The 17,378-nt window shown below is 52.1% G+C and overlaps 6 protein-coding genes across 6 annotated transcripts; 3 read left to right on the forward strand and 3 right to left on the reverse strand.

The window, feature by feature from the left end:
* Positions 1-2,461: 2,461 nt before the first annotated feature.
* GUITHDRAFT_164432 (hypothetical protein) lies at positions 2,462-4,424 on the forward strand (the record flags this gene model as incomplete). Its single annotated transcript, XM_005828141.1, has 13 exons — positions 2,462-2,728; positions 2,843-2,908; positions 2,959-3,116; positions 3,176-3,268; positions 3,321-3,402; positions 3,456-3,527; positions 3,579-3,630; positions 3,680-3,728; positions 3,783-3,838; positions 3,886-3,983; positions 4,035-4,128; positions 4,176-4,267; positions 4,347-4,424. Exons 1-13 carry the CDS (start codon positions 2,639-2,641, stop codon positions 4,422-4,424), a joined length of 1,080 nt encoding a protein of 359 aa, XP_005828198.1. The 5' UTR covers positions 2,462-2,638.
* A 272-nt stretch (positions 4,425-4,696) lies between these two features.
* GUITHDRAFT_159902 (hypothetical protein) lies at positions 4,697-7,185 on the reverse strand (the record flags this gene model as incomplete). Its single annotated transcript, XM_005828142.1, has 6 exons — positions 4,697-4,882; positions 4,929-4,993; positions 5,206-5,260; positions 5,459-5,583; positions 5,711-5,944; positions 6,091-7,185. The coding sequence occupies 6 exons, from the start codon at positions 7,180-7,182 to the stop codon at positions 4,798-4,800; spliced, it is 1,656 nt and encodes a 551-aa protein (XP_005828199.1). The 3' UTR covers positions 4,697-4,797.
* Positions 7,186-9,212: 2,027 nt separating this feature from the next.
* On the forward strand, positions 9,213-9,764 carry GUITHDRAFT_112691 (hypothetical protein; the record flags this gene model as incomplete). Its single annotated transcript, XM_005828143.1, has 1 exon — positions 9,213-9,764. One exon carries the CDS (start codon positions 9,213-9,215, stop codon positions 9,762-9,764), a length of 552 nt encoding a protein of 183 aa, XP_005828200.1.
* A 1,199-nt stretch (positions 9,765-10,963) lies between these two features.
* On the reverse strand, positions 10,964-12,694 carry GUITHDRAFT_142144 (hypothetical protein; the record flags this gene model as incomplete). The annotated part of the gene is made up of 1 exon (XM_005828144.1): positions 10,964-12,694. One exon carries the CDS (start codon positions 12,692-12,694, stop codon positions 10,964-10,966), a length of 1,731 nt encoding a protein of 576 aa, XP_005828201.1.
* Positions 12,695-15,052: 2,358 nt separating this feature from the next.
* Positions 15,053-15,674, forward strand: GUITHDRAFT_112693 (hypothetical protein; the record flags this gene model as incomplete). Its single annotated transcript, XM_005828145.1, has 2 exons — positions 15,053-15,370; positions 15,582-15,674. 2 exons carry the CDS (start codon positions 15,053-15,055, stop codon positions 15,672-15,674), a joined length of 411 nt encoding a protein of 136 aa, XP_005828202.1.
* A 1,291-nt stretch (positions 15,675-16,965) lies between these two features.
* On the reverse strand, positions 16,966-17,234 carry GUITHDRAFT_112694 (hypothetical protein; the record flags this gene model as incomplete). The annotated part of the gene is made up of 2 exons (XM_005828146.1): positions 16,966-17,090; positions 17,138-17,234. 2 exons carry the CDS (start codon positions 17,232-17,234, stop codon positions 16,966-16,968), a joined length of 222 nt encoding a protein of 73 aa, XP_005828203.1.
* Between the last annotated feature and the right edge of the window lie 144 nt (positions 17,235-17,378).

Here is a 17,378-nt window from a genome sequence, read left to right on the forward strand (position 1 = left end):
GGAGCAGGAGCAGGAGCAGGAAGCAGGAGCAGGAAGCAGGAGCAGAGAGCAGACTCAGAACAATCATCCCCCTCTTACTCCGGCCGTACACGCCTCAGTGATTCCACCACCCGGCGCTCCGTGCCCCGGTTGCTGGGCCGGCCCGGCCCGGCCTGGCCCCGGCGGCGAAGGGGGTGGTGGTAAATGAGGGGGATGAGTTACGACTTGCAAGAAGGTCCAGGGATACGTCTGCTGAGAATGGTGATTCAACGAAACCACATGATTTGAGGCTACAATGTTGAAAAAAAATATTGTACTCGAAATGACGTTTTTTCGCTCAGTTTGAGCCCTGTAATATTGTCTTTTCATGTTCAGATAGATCCCCCTACGTCCCATCTACCCCTCCAATGTTTAGACCACCCCTGCCGTGAAATAGAAAATGTACCATCGAGTGTCCTGGTGGAACTTTCCACCCCCTTTCTCCCGCCTACTACCCTCATTTTTCAGTGTTGGTATAGGGGTTCCCTCTCCTTGCAACCCCTTGTGTTTTTTTGCCCCCATACCATCGTGGGTAGGGGATCCTGATTCGTGGTGATCTATAGGTGGGGTCATCACCACTACCCCCTTCTCAGCGTTCATTCTCCACCGTAGTGATTGTACAAAGTTACAATTGCTCCTCCACCTACCCCTGTCGATTACTAGAGCTCGTTTTACTGCTATTGGCACCCACAGAATCCTTCATTGGACACCCTTCCCCTTCTGAATACCCCCGTATTTCTCGGAAAAGTACCCGGTTATCCCCGTCCAATATTTGCCTACCCTTTCCATAATTGCCCAAGTGGTGGCGACCACCCACCTTTGAGGTCGGCTGCCGATCACAAAACTCTTTTAAAAGTTTACATCAATTATATAATTGTACAAATTGTGTAATTTTGGTACAAGAGAACTCTCCGCTATGTACAACGATTCTATACAACAATTTAGAAAATGTGGAGCATGCAATTTATAGAATATCTATTGAAGATATAGTTTATATATATTCATCTCGAATAGGAGGGTGAACTACAGGGGTAGGTCCCATGGAGTGATCTTCAGCGAGGGGCAATTTTTCGGGAGCCGCCACTCCAAGTCTATCCAGGTAGGGGTAGGGTTCGATTGCAAACTATTTTTTATGTGGGTCAGAAAACGATTTGTACGAGAATTCATTGAATTTTATTGAGATTTTATTGTTTGTTCAGATTTGTACTGGAAGGGGAGGCCGTCTCGGGGTTCAGGGGTGGGGGGGTGGATGTGAAGGGATGTGAATGCGTGGTCGTGGGGCAGGACATAGGGGGTGATTTGTTCTGGTCTAGTGTGGGGTGGGTCAGTGAGGTAAAACGCGTTGTGGTGGGGTCATTTGATTAGGGGACGGGGGTGATGGGTGGTAGTTTTCATCAGAGTAAGGTGGGGAAAAGGGGGTGGGTGGTGATGAAAGGGGTGGGTACTGTGAGATTTTTGGGGGTGGCCCATCTTATCGGATGAGAGGAGATGAATGGCAGTCTCAGGGAATGGAGGACAGCGCTGTCGCAGAAGCTGAGCTAGGAGGAGGAGGAGGAGGAGGTCTGGAGGGATAAGGATGATTATTTGGTAGAGAAGAAAGCTTGGGATCGGAAAATTGCTGACAGAAAAGAAAGCAGGAGCAAGGGCAGCCGCTAATCCAGGGTGGGGACTTGGTGAAGTGCAGGGTAGAGGCACTGAGAATAGTTTTCAATAGACCAAAGAGTGGAAAGGAGATGGTCGGACGGACAATAAGGAGAAGCAAACGCACAGCAGGAGAACTTTGACAGCAAGGGTTTTGTGAGTAGTGACGGTGAGCAGGGAGTCAAAAACACTACGATGGTGCGATCGTGGGTGCGGGGTAGAAATGCAGGCCGGTTTGAAGTGAATATGAGGAGATTATGTTGGTTGGTGCATGGATTGTTGTAAGATAGAACGACTGTAGATGGAATGGAGAGATTAAAAAACCCGTATGAGGACTGGGTTGGAAGAGCAAGGCGACGAAACTCCGCGCTGTCAACTCATCTAGGGGATCTCGACAGGTTCAATGGACTTGTTGAAGTGGGAGGAGAAGGAAATGTGAGAGAGTTTGACGTTGGTAGAAGGCGCAAGTAGATTGAATGAGTTTGTGAATCATGTCACTTGATACTTTTCTCATTCTGAGGAAGGTTCAGGTAGGACCGAACACACCGATCTTGGGTATAGTTTGAACGTATGGTATTATGGGAGAGTTGAACTCTTGAGAGAGACAAGACTGTGCGAGATTGAGAGTGGTGCTTTGAGTCTTCTTGTCGAAGTTAGGTAGACGAGTGAGGTACCCCATTCCAAACATTTATCCTCAGCAAATTGCGAGGCCCAAGAGCTTTTTGCATGAGAATGTCGCTGGTCGTTTCCTGACATGTTGCTAGGGTGGGGTGAACCTTAACACCTTCTTGCCCATCCTTATCGAGAGAGGTTTTTGGTCGGAAAGAGGCTATTTGCATCGGAGGTGTTATTCACCAACATGGATAAGCAAATCCGCTTGCTTGTCGTCGGATGTAGTACATGATGGACTCGAACTCATTGCAAGTGCCTTGTACGTTCTTCTGTCCAGGATAACTGTTCGCCTTGTCCTTGTCCGAGGATGAAATTCGGTCAATTGATGAGAGATGAGCAAAAGTCTTGCCTTGTTGGCCCTCGGATCGAGCTGCAAGATTACTTCATCAACTACAAGGTTGTGATCGAGACATCTCTAGTTTCATCATTGCACATGCTTTTGCTGAATCTACTTTCTCTGTTGCGTCGTGTTGTTTGGGGAAAAGGGAAACTGACGCCTTGTTTCTTACAGCGTCTCAAGAAGTTGTTGAGGAACCTTGGTGCTCCGGGTTTCACAGAAATAGAGGTGAAAGAACAGGTCAGACAAGTTGGGCATTTGATTTCAAGTATTCCTAACTGTATGTAAAGGAGAGAATATTTATGACGAACTTGGAGAGTGAGATCGCCCGGGTGGAAGAGTTCTTTGCAGCGAAGGAATCACAATATTTCGACTCGTACAGTCACAAGTTGTGCCCTCGTGTGTTTGGGTCAACAAGTGGTATCCATGCTGGTGACACCGCAGACGGGTAAGTGGACTTTGATGTGTGTCTGAGCAGAGTATTTATTCGTTCCCTTCCACCTGCAGTGATGCCGCCGCGGCCGAAGATGGCCAGGAGGACAACAAAGAGCTGATCAAAGCATTGAACTGCTCGGCCGACAAGCTGCGTTACCTGGAGAGGTGTAAATGTTCACTGGCTATTCTTCGTTGCCAACTGAATCGAATGTGTCAGATTCGCGTCCTTCAACCTGATGGCTGTCGTCAAGATAGTGAAGAAGCACGACAAGCACTCATCCACTCCGATCAGCGCCAAAGTGAACTTGCCGAAAGTCGGTTGCCCCCGGATGCTGACGATGGGTCTTGACAGGTTATTTCTTCTCTGAGTGAAAGGAGATTTGTGAACTCTCTTCTCCTTCCTGTCGTTTCTCAAGGGGTCCAGGTAAACGATTCGGTCTGACGTGTTGGTTGAGATCGTTTACCGTTTCTTCAGGCTCTTTCAGCGCATGTGACTAGAAATGCTCGCCGCATTGCAGACATAACGGGTGAGAAGTTCATTCCATGCCAACATCGTGACTGGAAATTGTTTCCCAGGCGCTGCTGGTCAGCTCCGATCGAGGCTGCGCGAGTACGCAGCGGCAAGGTGCGTCATATCGTCGCTTGTGGTCGATTGGCGGTGATGCCGTTGGTATGGTAGGGATGAGACCTTGAGCTCCCACAGCCTGTTCCTACCGAATGCCACATCCTCGCCAGGTCTGCGACGCTGAGGCACATCCAGCTGTTGCTGATGCTGTGTGCAGTCGAGCAGCTCGAGAGACCCTCAAGCTCCTTCGAGGAGGGCGTGGCCGCCCTGACGGAAGCGAACCTGGCTGTGCACAACTCTGTGTTGGCTGCAAAGGTTAAAGGAGGAGGAGGAAGCAGCGAACGAGATCGATGAGCGAAGCTACAGGCGTATCCCAACTTGGACACTCACGACCTCTTGCAAGAAGTCGAGGAGGCCTCTTCTTCCGACTTTGGGGAAGACGAGAACAACGACGGAGGAGGTTAGCGACGGGGGTGCAGGCTGCGAGGCTCATGTGCAACATGGCAGATGATTCGAACGGAACCCCAGCAAGGGGAAGGAGTTCTTCGACAAGGAGTCCCAACGCTAAACCCCTGTCGGTGAAGCCGAAGATCGCCAAGGTTGCTGTGACTGCTGATGATGTGGCGACTTTTTCCTGCTGTAACGGGACCACCGCTTGATGACTCACTCGCTCGTCAGGCTGGCCGACGTCCTCCCATCTCTCGTCTCGCTGCTGTTGAGGTGGGCATGGAGTTGGGTAGGAGGTTGAGGAGCTGAGAAGAGCGCAGAAACGGATAGCATGTGTGAAGGTGGAGGCCTGGCGTAGGAGCGTTGCAAACGGCTGCAATACAGTGAAGTATGAGGGGAAGCTGGAGACAGAGCTGGGCAAACTCGAGCGAGCAAGGCAGGAGCTTCGTGCATGGTGAAGTTGCTCGTTCGGGAGGAGCTGATGGTAGTTGACGTTGTGCCGCTGCCGCAGCTCCAGGCCGTTGAACGACGTAGACGACATGGATACATGTCAGGAGGACAAAGCGAAAGGAAGCAATGATGACAAGTGATTGTTGTTTGATTATTGTAAAGATGTACAGGCTGTGATCCTTCTTGTCGCACTCGTTTGCTCTGTCACTCCTTATGATCGGACAGCTTCTCTCTATGCAGTCTCGCCGATTCTGCTGATGGTGGCGGTGGGAGGAACGTAAAGCTCCTGGTTGATCTTCGAGCCAAGGTACTGGTTCCTGCACAAGAATCAGGGAGGGGGAGGGGGCAGCATGTCAGCGTTACAGCAAGAGCTTGAGCTCCTCGTTCTGCGTCTGCAGCGATCGAGTCTCGTCTAGTAGTGTAGACCTCTGTGAAGGGATGGGAGGAGGTCGAGTCAGACGAAGAGGATGGGAGGAGGAGGGGGCGTTAACGGGAGGAGACGGGGGTAGAAAGCAGGTGGGGAGGGAGGGAGGGAGAAACCGGAGGGAGGCTGAAGAAGAGGTGGAGGATGAAGATGGATGGAAAGGAAAGGAGAGTGAATAGTGGAGGGAGGGGAGGGAGGGGAAGGGGGAGGTTTGACCTCTGTTAGGATATCGTTGTACTTGATCATAAACTTCTCGAGCGCAGTCCACACCCTGTGAGCGAGTGAGGAGCGACAGGACAAGGCAGGGGGGAGAGTAAGGGAGGCGCGGAAGGGAGAGGCAGGGGACGAAGAGGAAGGGAGGAGAAAGAAGGGAGGAGCGGGAGGAGAAGGCAGGAGAGGAGGAGGGGGAGCGGGAGGAGAAGGCAGGAGAGAGGAGGGGGGAGCGGGAGGAGAGGAGGAGGGAAGGTACCGGAAGGTCTTGGGGGACAGGATGGACGTGCACAGCTCCCATATGTTGCGGCTCGTCGACTTCCTCTCCTCTCCCTCGTCGTGCGTCGAGTGGAAGGTTGTTGTCAGGACGGTGCTCTGCGCCATCTGCGGTAGATGTGAGGAGGAAAGGGGCAGGGCAGGGCAGGGCAGGGCAGGGCAGGGCAGGGCAGGGCAGGGCAGGGCAGGGCAGGGCAGGGCAGGGCAGGGCAGGGCAGCATCTGCAGCGTCTCACCTGCTCCTTGAGGAATTGCTTGATTGCGAGACAGGCCTGGTCCTGCGAGATCAGCTCCGACTCCCCCTGTTCATCCTCCGAGTAGAAGAAGCGCTGCAGCCGCTCTACGTCCTGCTGGCTGGAGATGCCCAAGGCCTTGAGGATGCTCTCGATCTTGAGCCTCTCCCCCTCCCCTCTCGCGATCTCCTCCACCACTCCCTTGATCTTCGCCTCCACCAGGAACCCCCCTCGTCGCTCAGCAGGTTGAACATCCTCCTGACCTCCGGGCTCACGTCCGTCATCAGCGCCTGCAGGTTGTCCGCCTGCGCCGACGCGTCCTGTACCTTCCTCTTGCTCATGGCCCGCGCCTGCTGCCGCGACTCGGCAAACGCTAAGTTGACAGCGTCCTCGTCAGGAGGGTACCAGTAGAGCCCCAGCTGCTGCTCGTGGATGATCTTGTCCGCCTGCAGCACCTGCCCCAGCAGCTCCTTCACCTCCCCTTCCTTCATGCCCCAGATCTCGTCAAACTTCTTGGCGTCGGCGAGCTGGAAGTGCTGGTACTTCATCTGCAGGTCCTGGAACTGCTCGGTGATCCTCCGATACTCCTCGGTCAGGTTGATGTTCTCTTGGTTGTACTGCTTGTCTGTCTTGTTGTACTTTGACATGAGGCTACTCAGGTTGTCCTGCAGCCTTGCGAGCTTCCTCTTCTGCTGATTGATGGTGTTGGTATTCTCCACGTCCCTTTCCGACAGCACACGGAAGTTGTACTCAAGCTTCTCCGTGTTCAGCTGGTACGTCGCCCTCATCACCTCCAGCTGCTGCTCGAGCTTCTGGATCTCCGACTCTAGAGTGATCTTCTTCTCGGTGTAGGCCTCGTTGTCCTTCAGTCTGTTCCGCTGCAGCTGCTCCTGGTTGGCCTCTATCCTCCGCTGCCTCTCCTCCATGTGCGCTTGCTCCATGTTCCGCCTCTTCTCCATCAACGCCTCCATCTCCTTCTTGTTCGATTCGATCAGCTCCTTGCGCTCCTGCCGAAACACCGCCTCGATCTCCTCCGTCTCCTGCTCGTACTGCTGCTGCTGCTGCTGGAACTGCTCCGTCATCGAAGCAAGCAAGAGGTCGATGTCCTCGGACCATCGCTTCAGGCTCTTCACGTACTCCTCGTCCTTGGACTTGAGGATGCCTTGAAACTCCTTGATCAGCTCGTCCTTCTGACTGATCACCTTCATGCACGCCTCCCGCTGCGCCTCCATCTCATGCAGCAGCTCCAGCGGCACCTCCTTCTCGAACAGCGCCGCCCACTTCATCGCGATCGCAGCATTGCGCCTGGCGCTGCTCTCAGCCTCGAAGAGGAGCTTTTGCCTGCGGTCCAGGCGACGAGCCTCCTCGTTGGTCCTCCTATTGTTCTCGCTGTCATCCCCCTCCACCCGAACCTTGGTCACGGCCTCGTCCCCCTGCTCCAGCAGGGACTGCAACCTCCGCTTGCTCTCTGCCATCTGCCCCTTCCCCTTCACCACCTCCCTCCTGTCCACCTCCTTCTTCTTCTGCACTTTCGACTTGGCGTCCGACGACCCTGTCTGCTTTGCTGCAACCTTCTCCTGTATCCTCGCTCTCCTTGCCCTGATCCGCTCCTCCCGGTCCTTGGAGTCCGTGGACGGCTCGTGGCTCTCCATGGCTTCAAACAATGACTGCGCGGCAGGTAAGCAAGAATCACAAACTTCTCTCCGCATGCTTCAAGAAACACTTCCTGTCTGTGGAAGCACGTGTGCTCAACGTGTCATCAACTGAGGAAACATACGTGTTCAACGTGTCTACGACGAAGGAAACCATTCTTTTCCCTTCTGCCGCTAATCATACCTTGCAAGCAAGTCTGCAACCATATTTCCCTCCCCCAGCATCCTCTCCCGAGCTTGAAGTATGACCAACGATTACTGTTCGCTCTTTGACCGATCATCCTCCCTCCCTTAATCATCCTCCCCTTCTCTCCTTCCCTTCCTCCCTCATTCCCCCTGTAACGAATCACCTTCTTACCTCCCTCTACAAGCTACCTGGAACACTCACTCTAGGAACTTTTCTGCTGCTGCTGCTGCTGCTGCTGCTGCAGTTGCAGCAGCAGCTGATGATGATGATGATGATGATGATGATGATGATGATGATGATGATGATGATGATGATGATGATGATGATGATGATGATGATGATGATGATGATGATGATGATGATGATGATGATGATGATGATGATGATGATGATGATGATGATGATGATGATGATGATGATGATGATGATGATGATGATGATGACGACGACGACGACGATGAGGATGATGATGATGATGATGATGATACTCTCCTCTTCCTGTGTCAAGAGCTTCTTCCCTGCCATGGCCGGGCTAGGGCTGCCGTTGCCAACGCTCACAAATGGGTTGAGGCGGGCCGATCATTCTGTCTTCGTACAATTCGACCGTTTCAAAAACCGTTACAGTTACACTTGCTGAAATCGTTGCGAGGGGCCTCGTACCCGAGTCGTACATGCTCACGATGAAGGACGGTTGATAGCGATCATCGGATCCACTGTGCAGGCCAAACAAGACTCGTGCTCCAAGCGCACAGAACATCTACCTGCTTGATGTCGCATGATTGCGATCCTCGCTCAACACGGTGAACCATCTGAGCCTCGCTCAACGCGGTGATCGCCTTCTTGAACTGGGAGGAGAAGATCTCGAGCTGCTCCCTCGACCTCCTCTTCATGCCCCTTGAATCGCAGCTCACAAAGTAATCGCACAAGTCGACTCTCCTCACAGGACGGTTGATGCAGACCCTTCCCCCTCATCTTGAGCGGCGGGCGCACTTGCTTCAGGTTCAGGCAGCTCTCCTCCGGGCTCATGGCAGTCACGCAGTGGAGCTCTATCCCCCCGAGTCAGCGAGTCAGTCCTGTAGCCCGTTCCCCCTGGAGCCCCTCCTCCGAGAAGACTCTGAACCCTCAGCAGCGCTTGCAGTACTCTCGACGGAGGCAACTTGAACCAACGTTCGTCCTTCCACCCAGAGCATCCACCTCGCACGCGGGTTCGACCGCTTCCTCCATGGGCTGCTTGGGCAGGCCGCTACCTTCCACCTGTGATCGTTGTGCTACAGCTTTAGACCCATCGGCGGGAACCAGCGTCTCTCACCTGGCCAATTGTCGTCACCGAGCAGCTCTCTGGACAACCGCGCATGAGCAGTGTACTGTGGTTCTCCGCAACATCTGTGTGGATGCTGGTATCGTCACGAAGCTTCATCAGCAGGGTCTTCGACACACCCGGACCCTCGTCCCTTAGCATGGCCCCACCAACCGACACATGGGCGACGACGATGTCTCATCCCTACCAGAGCAGCGGCAGCCCCGTCGGCCTTTCTGCGCTCTCCGGCTCTGCCCAGCAGGAGATCTCGGAGGATCGCCGTTGGAGAGTTATCGACGTATGCTATCAACCGATTGATAGCATACGTGGAGGTTGGAGGTGAGGGAAGCTGGTTGCCAGTGAGCAAGTATGTTGCAAGTGAGGCATTTGAGTTTCAGCCTTGGCATCCAAAATCTGGGAGTGAAAGGAAGTCTTTTTGAGATGTACTTGTTCAAGAAGTTAGCTTCAACATGGCTGAATGTGACTTACCGTGGCTCGAGACAGACTGAGAGCTGGGATCAATGCCTGGTTGAGATTTTCTCCCCATCGCAAGGCATCGAGACGCTTCCTGAAGACAAGACGCGCTTGAGGCCCATCAGCGCATTTCAAGGAGGCTATGACGCAGAAATTATGGACCAGGCGGAGGGGAAGGTGATGTTTGTACAAGTGACGATGGCGCAGAAGCACTCTTTCAAACTCTCTTTCTTCTCGAAGGCTCTGAAAGTCTTCAATATCCCGGAAGATGGGGCATGGAAGGTGGAGGTTGGATTTCTAGTACCGCTGGAGGAGCTTGCAAGGCTTGAGATCAGCCGCATCGAAGACAGCGGGGCACTAGAGAAGAACGGGGGGAAGAGAGGAGACGAGGCGATGCAGGTTGATGTTGTGGGGGTTTCTATCATGCAGTCGGGAGATCAGAAGTGACCAACACGCCGATGTCCTCATCTCTTGTATTCATGGAGGCAGACTATTCTTTCCACAGCTGCGGCAGTTATTTGTGATGAGTAGAGTCTCGGACATGTATATCATCAATCGTTAAACTAAGATCAGCAGCTCTTCATTCACGGTCGATCGCAAGGCTCAGCTGTCAGCAAGCCTGCAAGCTCCTTTCGTGATTCATTCCATGCATGCGGTAGACGTCTCACATCTATCCTTTGACCGGCAGTAAATTGTACTTCCACAGTCTCTGAGCACGAGCACAAGCACGTTTATCGAGCCAGCGATCACTGCAACCTGCCTTAAGCCAACACGCATCCTTAGCAGCGGCTTAGATCTCTACCCAAGCATCAGCCGATACCTTGTAGGGCCAAGTTGACACAAAAGAAACCATGCTGTACATCTAGGCAAGATGTCTAGGCCAAACTTGAGACCCGAGACAGCTCAGTCTGAGACAATGTAACATGTATGACGCGCAATGGAGAGAAACTCAAGCCTATCTTTTGCCGCGCAACGCGATCTATGAAGAAGACAGGCGGAAGGGATTACCATGTATGCAAGGCGAGATACAGTCCTAACACTGCATTCGCCGCGGTTATTATCATGATCGATGCAAGGAATGCTTTCAATGACATGGCTCGTTGAGGTCCTCCTTGCTGAGTCTACTATGAGTCCAAGCTCCCTCAACTTGCTCTTGAGGTGATCCTCTTGTTTGATATCCACCGAGGAGATGCCCAGGAGAGTCATGGAGATGAAGGAGGTCTCCTCGGTGTCTCAGTGTCGGTGTATGTCTCGACATTGGGGGTCTTGGCTTCCTTCTTCTGTTCCAGGAACCATCATCGGCTTTGGACTCCTGACTCGACTCGCCTAGAGCGTCACAGGCTTCAACCAGTCTCCTCTCGCCTGCCGACATGTCGCGCGGATAGCGTCATGGGTGCAACCCCCCTGTCTGCTCTGAGCTGTCCTACAGTTAGGATAACGCATCGTGAAGCTTCTGACCCTCTCGACAAGGTCAGCGTCGTCGACGTTGCCTCCTCAGGGCTCGCCCTAGGTGCGTTGGAATGAGCTCCGACTCAGCACGTTGCATGCTCTCCCGAAGAGCACGACGCCTAAGGCCTCACCCAGGCGGTCGTGCGGCCACTTGGTAAGTTAACTTCAATTTTACTGTCACACGGCATGCTCATAACCTAAGCGAAGGTTGTCTCCTCGCTGCGAGCCTTCTTCGAGGTGATGTCCTTCATCTTGCTGATCGAGTTTCTCCTCGAAACAACCAACATGGTATCAGGATGCAACAAAACCTCTGATTCTAGAAGCAAATAATGAGTGAACCAGAAAGCATTAGCAATCATCAAATTACCCTCTTCTTCCTTCTGTGGGATCACAGATTTCCAGTGCTCGAATGTTTCCACTACACAAGCATTCTTCATTCTCTGAATCACTTTCATCGCTCTGCTTTTCATCGCTTTGGACTCCTCCGCCGCTTCCCTCCACCGCTCCAGCGAGATCACAAGAGTGGAGTTCAGCATCCTCTGTACAACCTTGATCGCCTTCGCCTTCATCGTCTTGGACTCCTCCGCCGCTTCCCTCCACCGCTCCAGCGAGATCACAAGAGTGGAGTTCAGCATCCTCTGTACAACCTTGATCGCCTTCGCCTTCATCGTCTTGGACTCCTCCGCCGCTTCCCTCCACCGCTCCAGCGAGATCACAAGAGTTGAGTTCAGCATCCTCTGTACAACCTTGATCGCCTTCGCCTTCATCGTCTTGGACTCCTCCGCCGCTTCCCTCCACCGCTCCAGCGAGATCACAAGAGTTGAGTTCAGCATCCTCTGTACAACCTTGATCGCCTTCGCCTTCATCGCCTTGGACTCCTCCGCCGCTTCCCTCCACCGCTCCAGCGAGATCACAAGAGTTGAGTTCAGCATCCTCTGTACAACCTTGATCGCCTTCGCCTTCATCGTCTTGGACTCCTCCGCCGCTTCCCTCCACCGCTCCAGCGAGATCACAAGAGTGGAGTTCAGCATCCTCTGTACAACCTTGATCGCCTTCGCCTTCATCGTCTTGGACTCCTTCGTTGCTTCTTGCCAACGCTCAATTGCTGTAAACAGCGCAGTCTGCATCAAACGAAGTAAAACACCCCTCATCATGAGCCTTTGCTTCTTGGAGTTCAAGGCACAAGATCTCCAAGTATCGAGAGCTCTAGAAAGTGATGCGTTGAGCATGCGCCAAATGACTTTCCTCCCTTTCGCCTTCACTTCTTTCGTCTTCGAAGTAACTTCAGCCCATCTTGCAAACGCTTGTATTTTCTCTTTGTTCAACCACTTACGGAGTGACTGATTCACTCTATTCCTAGCAATGCGGACTTGATGGCTATTTTTCTTCCAAGCCGAAAATGATTTTGACAGAGTTGTTGAGCACCACTTGGCTACTGTCCGCTTGATGAGTCTTAATCTATTTGATTCTGCAACTCCATTCCTGATAGATAGTAGCTCTATTTGTCTCTGCATTTCTGCCATCTGCTCCTGTAAACGCAAGTTGATGCCCTCTGTTGAGAAAATCAGGCACGAAAAACCATACTCAGTGGCGGTCATACCTGCTCTTGCCAAGGTGTCCTTCAAAGCCTCATTCTCACGCTGAATTTTTAAAACTACGATGTCCTTTTCATGCATCTGAGCTGCCAACTCAGACGATTTGATGCATTCTCTTTGGAGGCCTTGTCGCATAACTTCAAATTCGTCGTACAGAGTGACATTTGCCGATCGAATATTGGCCAAGTCAACCTGCATAGCTTGAACAGTTTTCTGCAGTTCCAACTTCTCCATCTGCGAAGCCAGAACTTTCTTTTTCATGACTTCCAATTCATGAATCGCAGCTTCTCTTTGCATTTCGTTCTCCACCAGGCGCCGAGTACATTCCTCCATGTCGTGCACAGCACGTTCCGCAAGAACCTTGTAGCGCACTGATACGGTTCCATTGTGATCTTCTAGATCATCTACAGATCTTGGGGATCCGGAGGAATTCCATGTCCTATGAAGATTAAAATGTCAGATAGAGAACTTGTCTTGCAAAACAAAATCACGTGGTCGAACGCACGCTGTTGATCAATCGTTCATGAGCGTCGACGATGGGTTTTTCCTTAATCCAGATTTCACCACTGGGTGCATAGTCACGATATCATGAACATCTTGAGACTCTTCGATATACCTTGAGTTTCCAACCTTGTCCCATCGCAGTGACATGGCCTTGCTGAAAATCTGTGAACAAGAATTTTGATTAGCAGCATGAACTTTGCTTCGTGGATCATTCAAATAGGATCGAATCATTTTTTCTACTTCCCAAGCTAGATCAATATGAAACAAGAGATTCTATTACTGTCTTGATATTCCGCCATCTTCTCCCACTAATTCGCTGTCCGAGGCTACGTCCTGACTGCATCACTTTGATTTGTTTGTCACTGCCTCTAGAAGCATGTTTCCATTCCTGCTCCTGCTCTACCTTACTCCTCTCCTCCTCTTGGTCCTCCCCTCTCTCTTTCCTCTTTGTCTTCTACTGTCTCCTCTCTCCCACCCTCCCTCTCCTCGTGCGCTTTCTTGCCATGATGAAGCCTGCCCATGGTACATTCTTGTTACCCTCTGCCTTCTATACCGCACCACCCTCTTTCCATAACCCACCCACCCTTCAGAATTCACAAATCTCATACGCTATGACCCCACCATTAGCCTTTGATCGGGGTACCCCTACCCACTCAATGAACAAGTACACAATTTTCCTCCGGACCAGCGTTCAGTCATCTTCCCCCGAACCTGGTGGCCACCCTACCCCCAGCTTAGTATGCCATTTGAAGGACCGGTATATTTCTAGCCTTGTTCCCTGTTTCAGTACCGGGTACCTGACCGTTTCGTGCAAGGCTGATTGTCTCTGGGGTAGGGGTCACTGAATAAGTTTATTTGATCGCCTGAGTAGGTGGGGGTTATCAGCTTTGTGATCAAAAGGTGGGGTACAAGATTAGACAATCAATGGGTACTCGGCGACGCATGTCAACTTGATCCATAGGTGGGGTGGTGTCCACTAAAAAAATGTTCCGGGAATCATGGGAAGGTCGTAGCACTGAGCCCGGGCCCGGGCCGGCGGGCAAGGGGGCCCGGGCCCCCGGGGGCTCCACTGGAAATGCCGATTGAACTTCAATGATACCGGCCGGCCGGATGGGCCGCGACTGACATCACAACGCCGGGCCGTGCCCTTGTAGCGGCCTCAGCCGGCACTGCGGCACTGGGCTCCACTTTTCTATCACGCTTATTTGAATTGGCGTGGAATTTATTCAAATTTGATGGGCCTATTCTCACCCTACCCACCCCTAGGTACCATCCTGGAGATAAGGACCCTACCCTTCCGTCAATTGTTCGCCGCAACACGTACTACCCCCACAACACTTCCAATATTTGAAAGTTTTCATAAAAATTTCAAATTTAATCATAAGTATAACAAAGTTTCAAATAATAATGATCAGAATCTAGAGTGGCTCACTACCCGTGCCATAACCCCACCCGTGTACTCTGCACCAAAACACCCCACCCCCTACATTCAAACTCTTTATTGGCCACTCAACATGGCTTGGGAAGTTGCTACTACTACTATATGTTGCTGATGGAAGAGAACAACTTTGCAGAGATGGAAGAGAGAAGAAGTCAGAAGACAAGCAGAGTAAACAGACAGACCAAGACAAGAAAAGTAGCTCCTAGGCAAGAGGATGGGGATGGTGAAGAGGACAGGTAGGGCTCGATCGGGGCAGCGGAGGGGCTGCATGTTCAGAGCTTGCGTGCGGTGAGAGACGAAGACTGAAAATGGGCAGAAGCAACATCGCACTGATATTTCAAGTATAGTTCGAAGCAGAATTGGAAAATGGCATCTGAGATGATGATGAAAGAAGGTGGAAATGATGGGGGTGTACGGGGGTAAATTGCAGAATTTTGGGACATTCGAAAGGAGATTTGAGGATGGACAAGTAGGGAATTTTTCGATGAAAGGTCAAATGGAAATAGTGGTTTCACATAAATTCTTTCCTTGAAAGAGGCGGATGAATCTCTACAAAGCCGAAAGAGTTGAGATACTTGTGATTCCTGTTGTGACCCATTGTTCTGACAGATGATATTTTCGCCATCTTTGGAACTTGACGTCAGCGTACCTTCTCTCTCTCGTGGCGAGGGGAGTGTTTCTTCGTAACATCAGCAACCCTACATCAGCAAAGAAGTTTAAGCTACGGTTTCGCCCTCCTGGTCGTGATGCAGAACCAAAGGAGCTTCAAGTCCATTCATGCTACCCTGTTCATGCTGCTATCCTGCCTCGCCTACTCATCAGAAGTTTGCATCGGCTCGTACAGGAATGAAGGCCTGCATGCCAGGACTGGTGATTGGGGAAGAGCGCAGAAGACCGTGGTGGCTGAGGTTGGACGAGTAGACTTAATGAGGATAAGAGGAGGGGAGGCTGTCACGGGCAGAAAGCTTCCTCCCCCCTCCACAGATGCGGAGGGTGAAGTGGTGCTTGACGAAGAGGCGAAGAAGTTTTATGAGACAACGATGATGGCGCCAACGAAGAGATTGGTTACCGCACTCCTTCTCCATTCTTCCTCGTCCTCGTCCTCTCCTCCTCTCTTCCTCCCCTCTCTTCCTCCTCCCCTCCCCCACCAACCCGCTCCCCACCTCCTCCCTCACTTCTACATGTGTTCTTATGATTCATTGGCTCGACTTCCCGTCCTTGCTACTCCTGCCCTCTCCCTCTCCACCACCTTCCCAGCTCATCGAGTCCTTCCAGGTCCAGCTGATCACGACCATGAAGAAAGAGTTCGTGGACCTCAAGACCCTCATGGATGTGCACAGGATGATGATACACAATCAAGAGAAGTGAGGACAGAGACTATGTCCCCAACCCTCGACTCCCCTCCTCCTCCCTCGACTCTCCTCCCCTCCCCTCCTCTCTCCTCCCCTCCTCCCCCCCATCCTCCCCTCCCCTCTCCTCTTCTTCCCTCTCCTCTTCTTCCCTCTCCTCTTCTTCCTTCTCCTCTTCTCCTCTGCATACTCCTCTCTTCCTTCTCCTTTCCTCCCTTCCTCACTCCTCCTCCCCTCCTATCCTTTGCAACCTCCTCTCGCACCCCCTCCCACCCCCCCTCCTCCTCTCGTTCCCCGTCTCCCCTCTTCCCTCTCCTGACATGTGCCAACTCAGGAGGAGGAGGAAGGAAAGGCTTGCTCCCGTCCGCATCCGCTATCGCTGCAGCTCTGCATGCCGCAAGGTCAGGACGGGTCTTTTTGAGGAGCCCCCAGAGGATAACAGCGTTCAAGGTGGCCGTTGTCGGATCCTGGTCCAACTGGTTAGAAAAGGTAGGCTTACCCTCTACTCCCTCCCTCCCTCCCTCCCTCCCTGCCTTCCTCCCTACCTTCCTCCCTCCCACCGATCTTCTTTTCTCCTCTCCGCTCCTTGTTCTCCGCTTGGAACGCTCGCATCCCCCTCCCTTGTCCTCCTCCCCCTTCTCTTGTATGATTTTCCTGTCCATTTCCATCCTGCTCTGTCCTCCCCCGCCCCCCATCCTCTCTCATTATTCTCATCTCTTGATTCCACTGACTCATCTATAAGCATCCATTGGAGCGCTCCAAGGACGGCAGCATGTGGGAAGGAGAGGTCTGTTCCCCCTGCCCCTCTCCCTTCCCCCCCCCCCTCCCTCCTCCCCCTTCCCTTCTCCTCCTCCTCCCCCTTGCCATTCTCCTCCCTTCTCCTCCTCTTTTCCCCCCTCTCCTGTGATTCTCTCAAGTCCACCTGCAGGTTTGGATGCCAAGTGGCAAGCACAGCTTCAAGTTCATCGAGGACGAGGTCGAATCTCTACCCATTTCTCCTCTCCCTCCCCTTCCTCTCCCTCTCCCTCTCCCTCCTGTTGTGACCAGGATGCGAGCCTCGAACTTCTTGAACTTGTTGTATGTCGCAATACTGGAAAGATAACGTCACCACATGTTAGAAAAAAGAAACACGAAGGAAGAAATAGGATCTCATCAGCAATCTATAATACCCACTGTGTTGGTTTCGATCAGCAAATCAGAGGCCAACAGGCACCCGGGAGGGAGCGTCAACCACGTCAGTGGGACACTCAACCTCTTAAACCGGGCCATCATCGAGACACATACAAAGCAAAAGCGCTACAACCAGACATTTACCGCTCAGTGGCATCCATGTCTGAGTGCAATTCGATGGATGGAAACTTGGATTCTTGGAGGATTTTGTTCAGAGAGTGACACCTTCGCTTGTCACGAACGAAAATAACAACTTGGTTGAACTCTGTACAGGAAATCGGTACAAGTGAAAGTTATGTTGATCTTGCTTACCAAGAATGTCCATGAGATCAGTCAGTTTGCGCGTCTTCTGAGACTCTTCCAGCTTGATGTAGAATTGGCTCAGGCCGTGCAAGCTGAGTTTGTCCATATCAATCAGGATTTCCTTCGGCTGCAACCCAATCCGTCTCAGAATCTTCTAAGCATCATTCGAGGAGAATCACACATCCAGACAACACATCGCTCCTACCAATCTAAACAAAGTAATGAAGAACTTCTTGAAATGAATGCAGCT

This window comes from Guillardia theta (assembly GCF_000315625.1).
Source record: "Guillardia theta CCMP2712 unplaced genomic scaffold GUITHscaffold_61, whole genome shotgun sequence".
Classification (NCBI taxonomy): Eukaryota; class Cryptophyceae; order Pyrenomonadales; family Geminigeraceae; genus Guillardia; species Guillardia theta.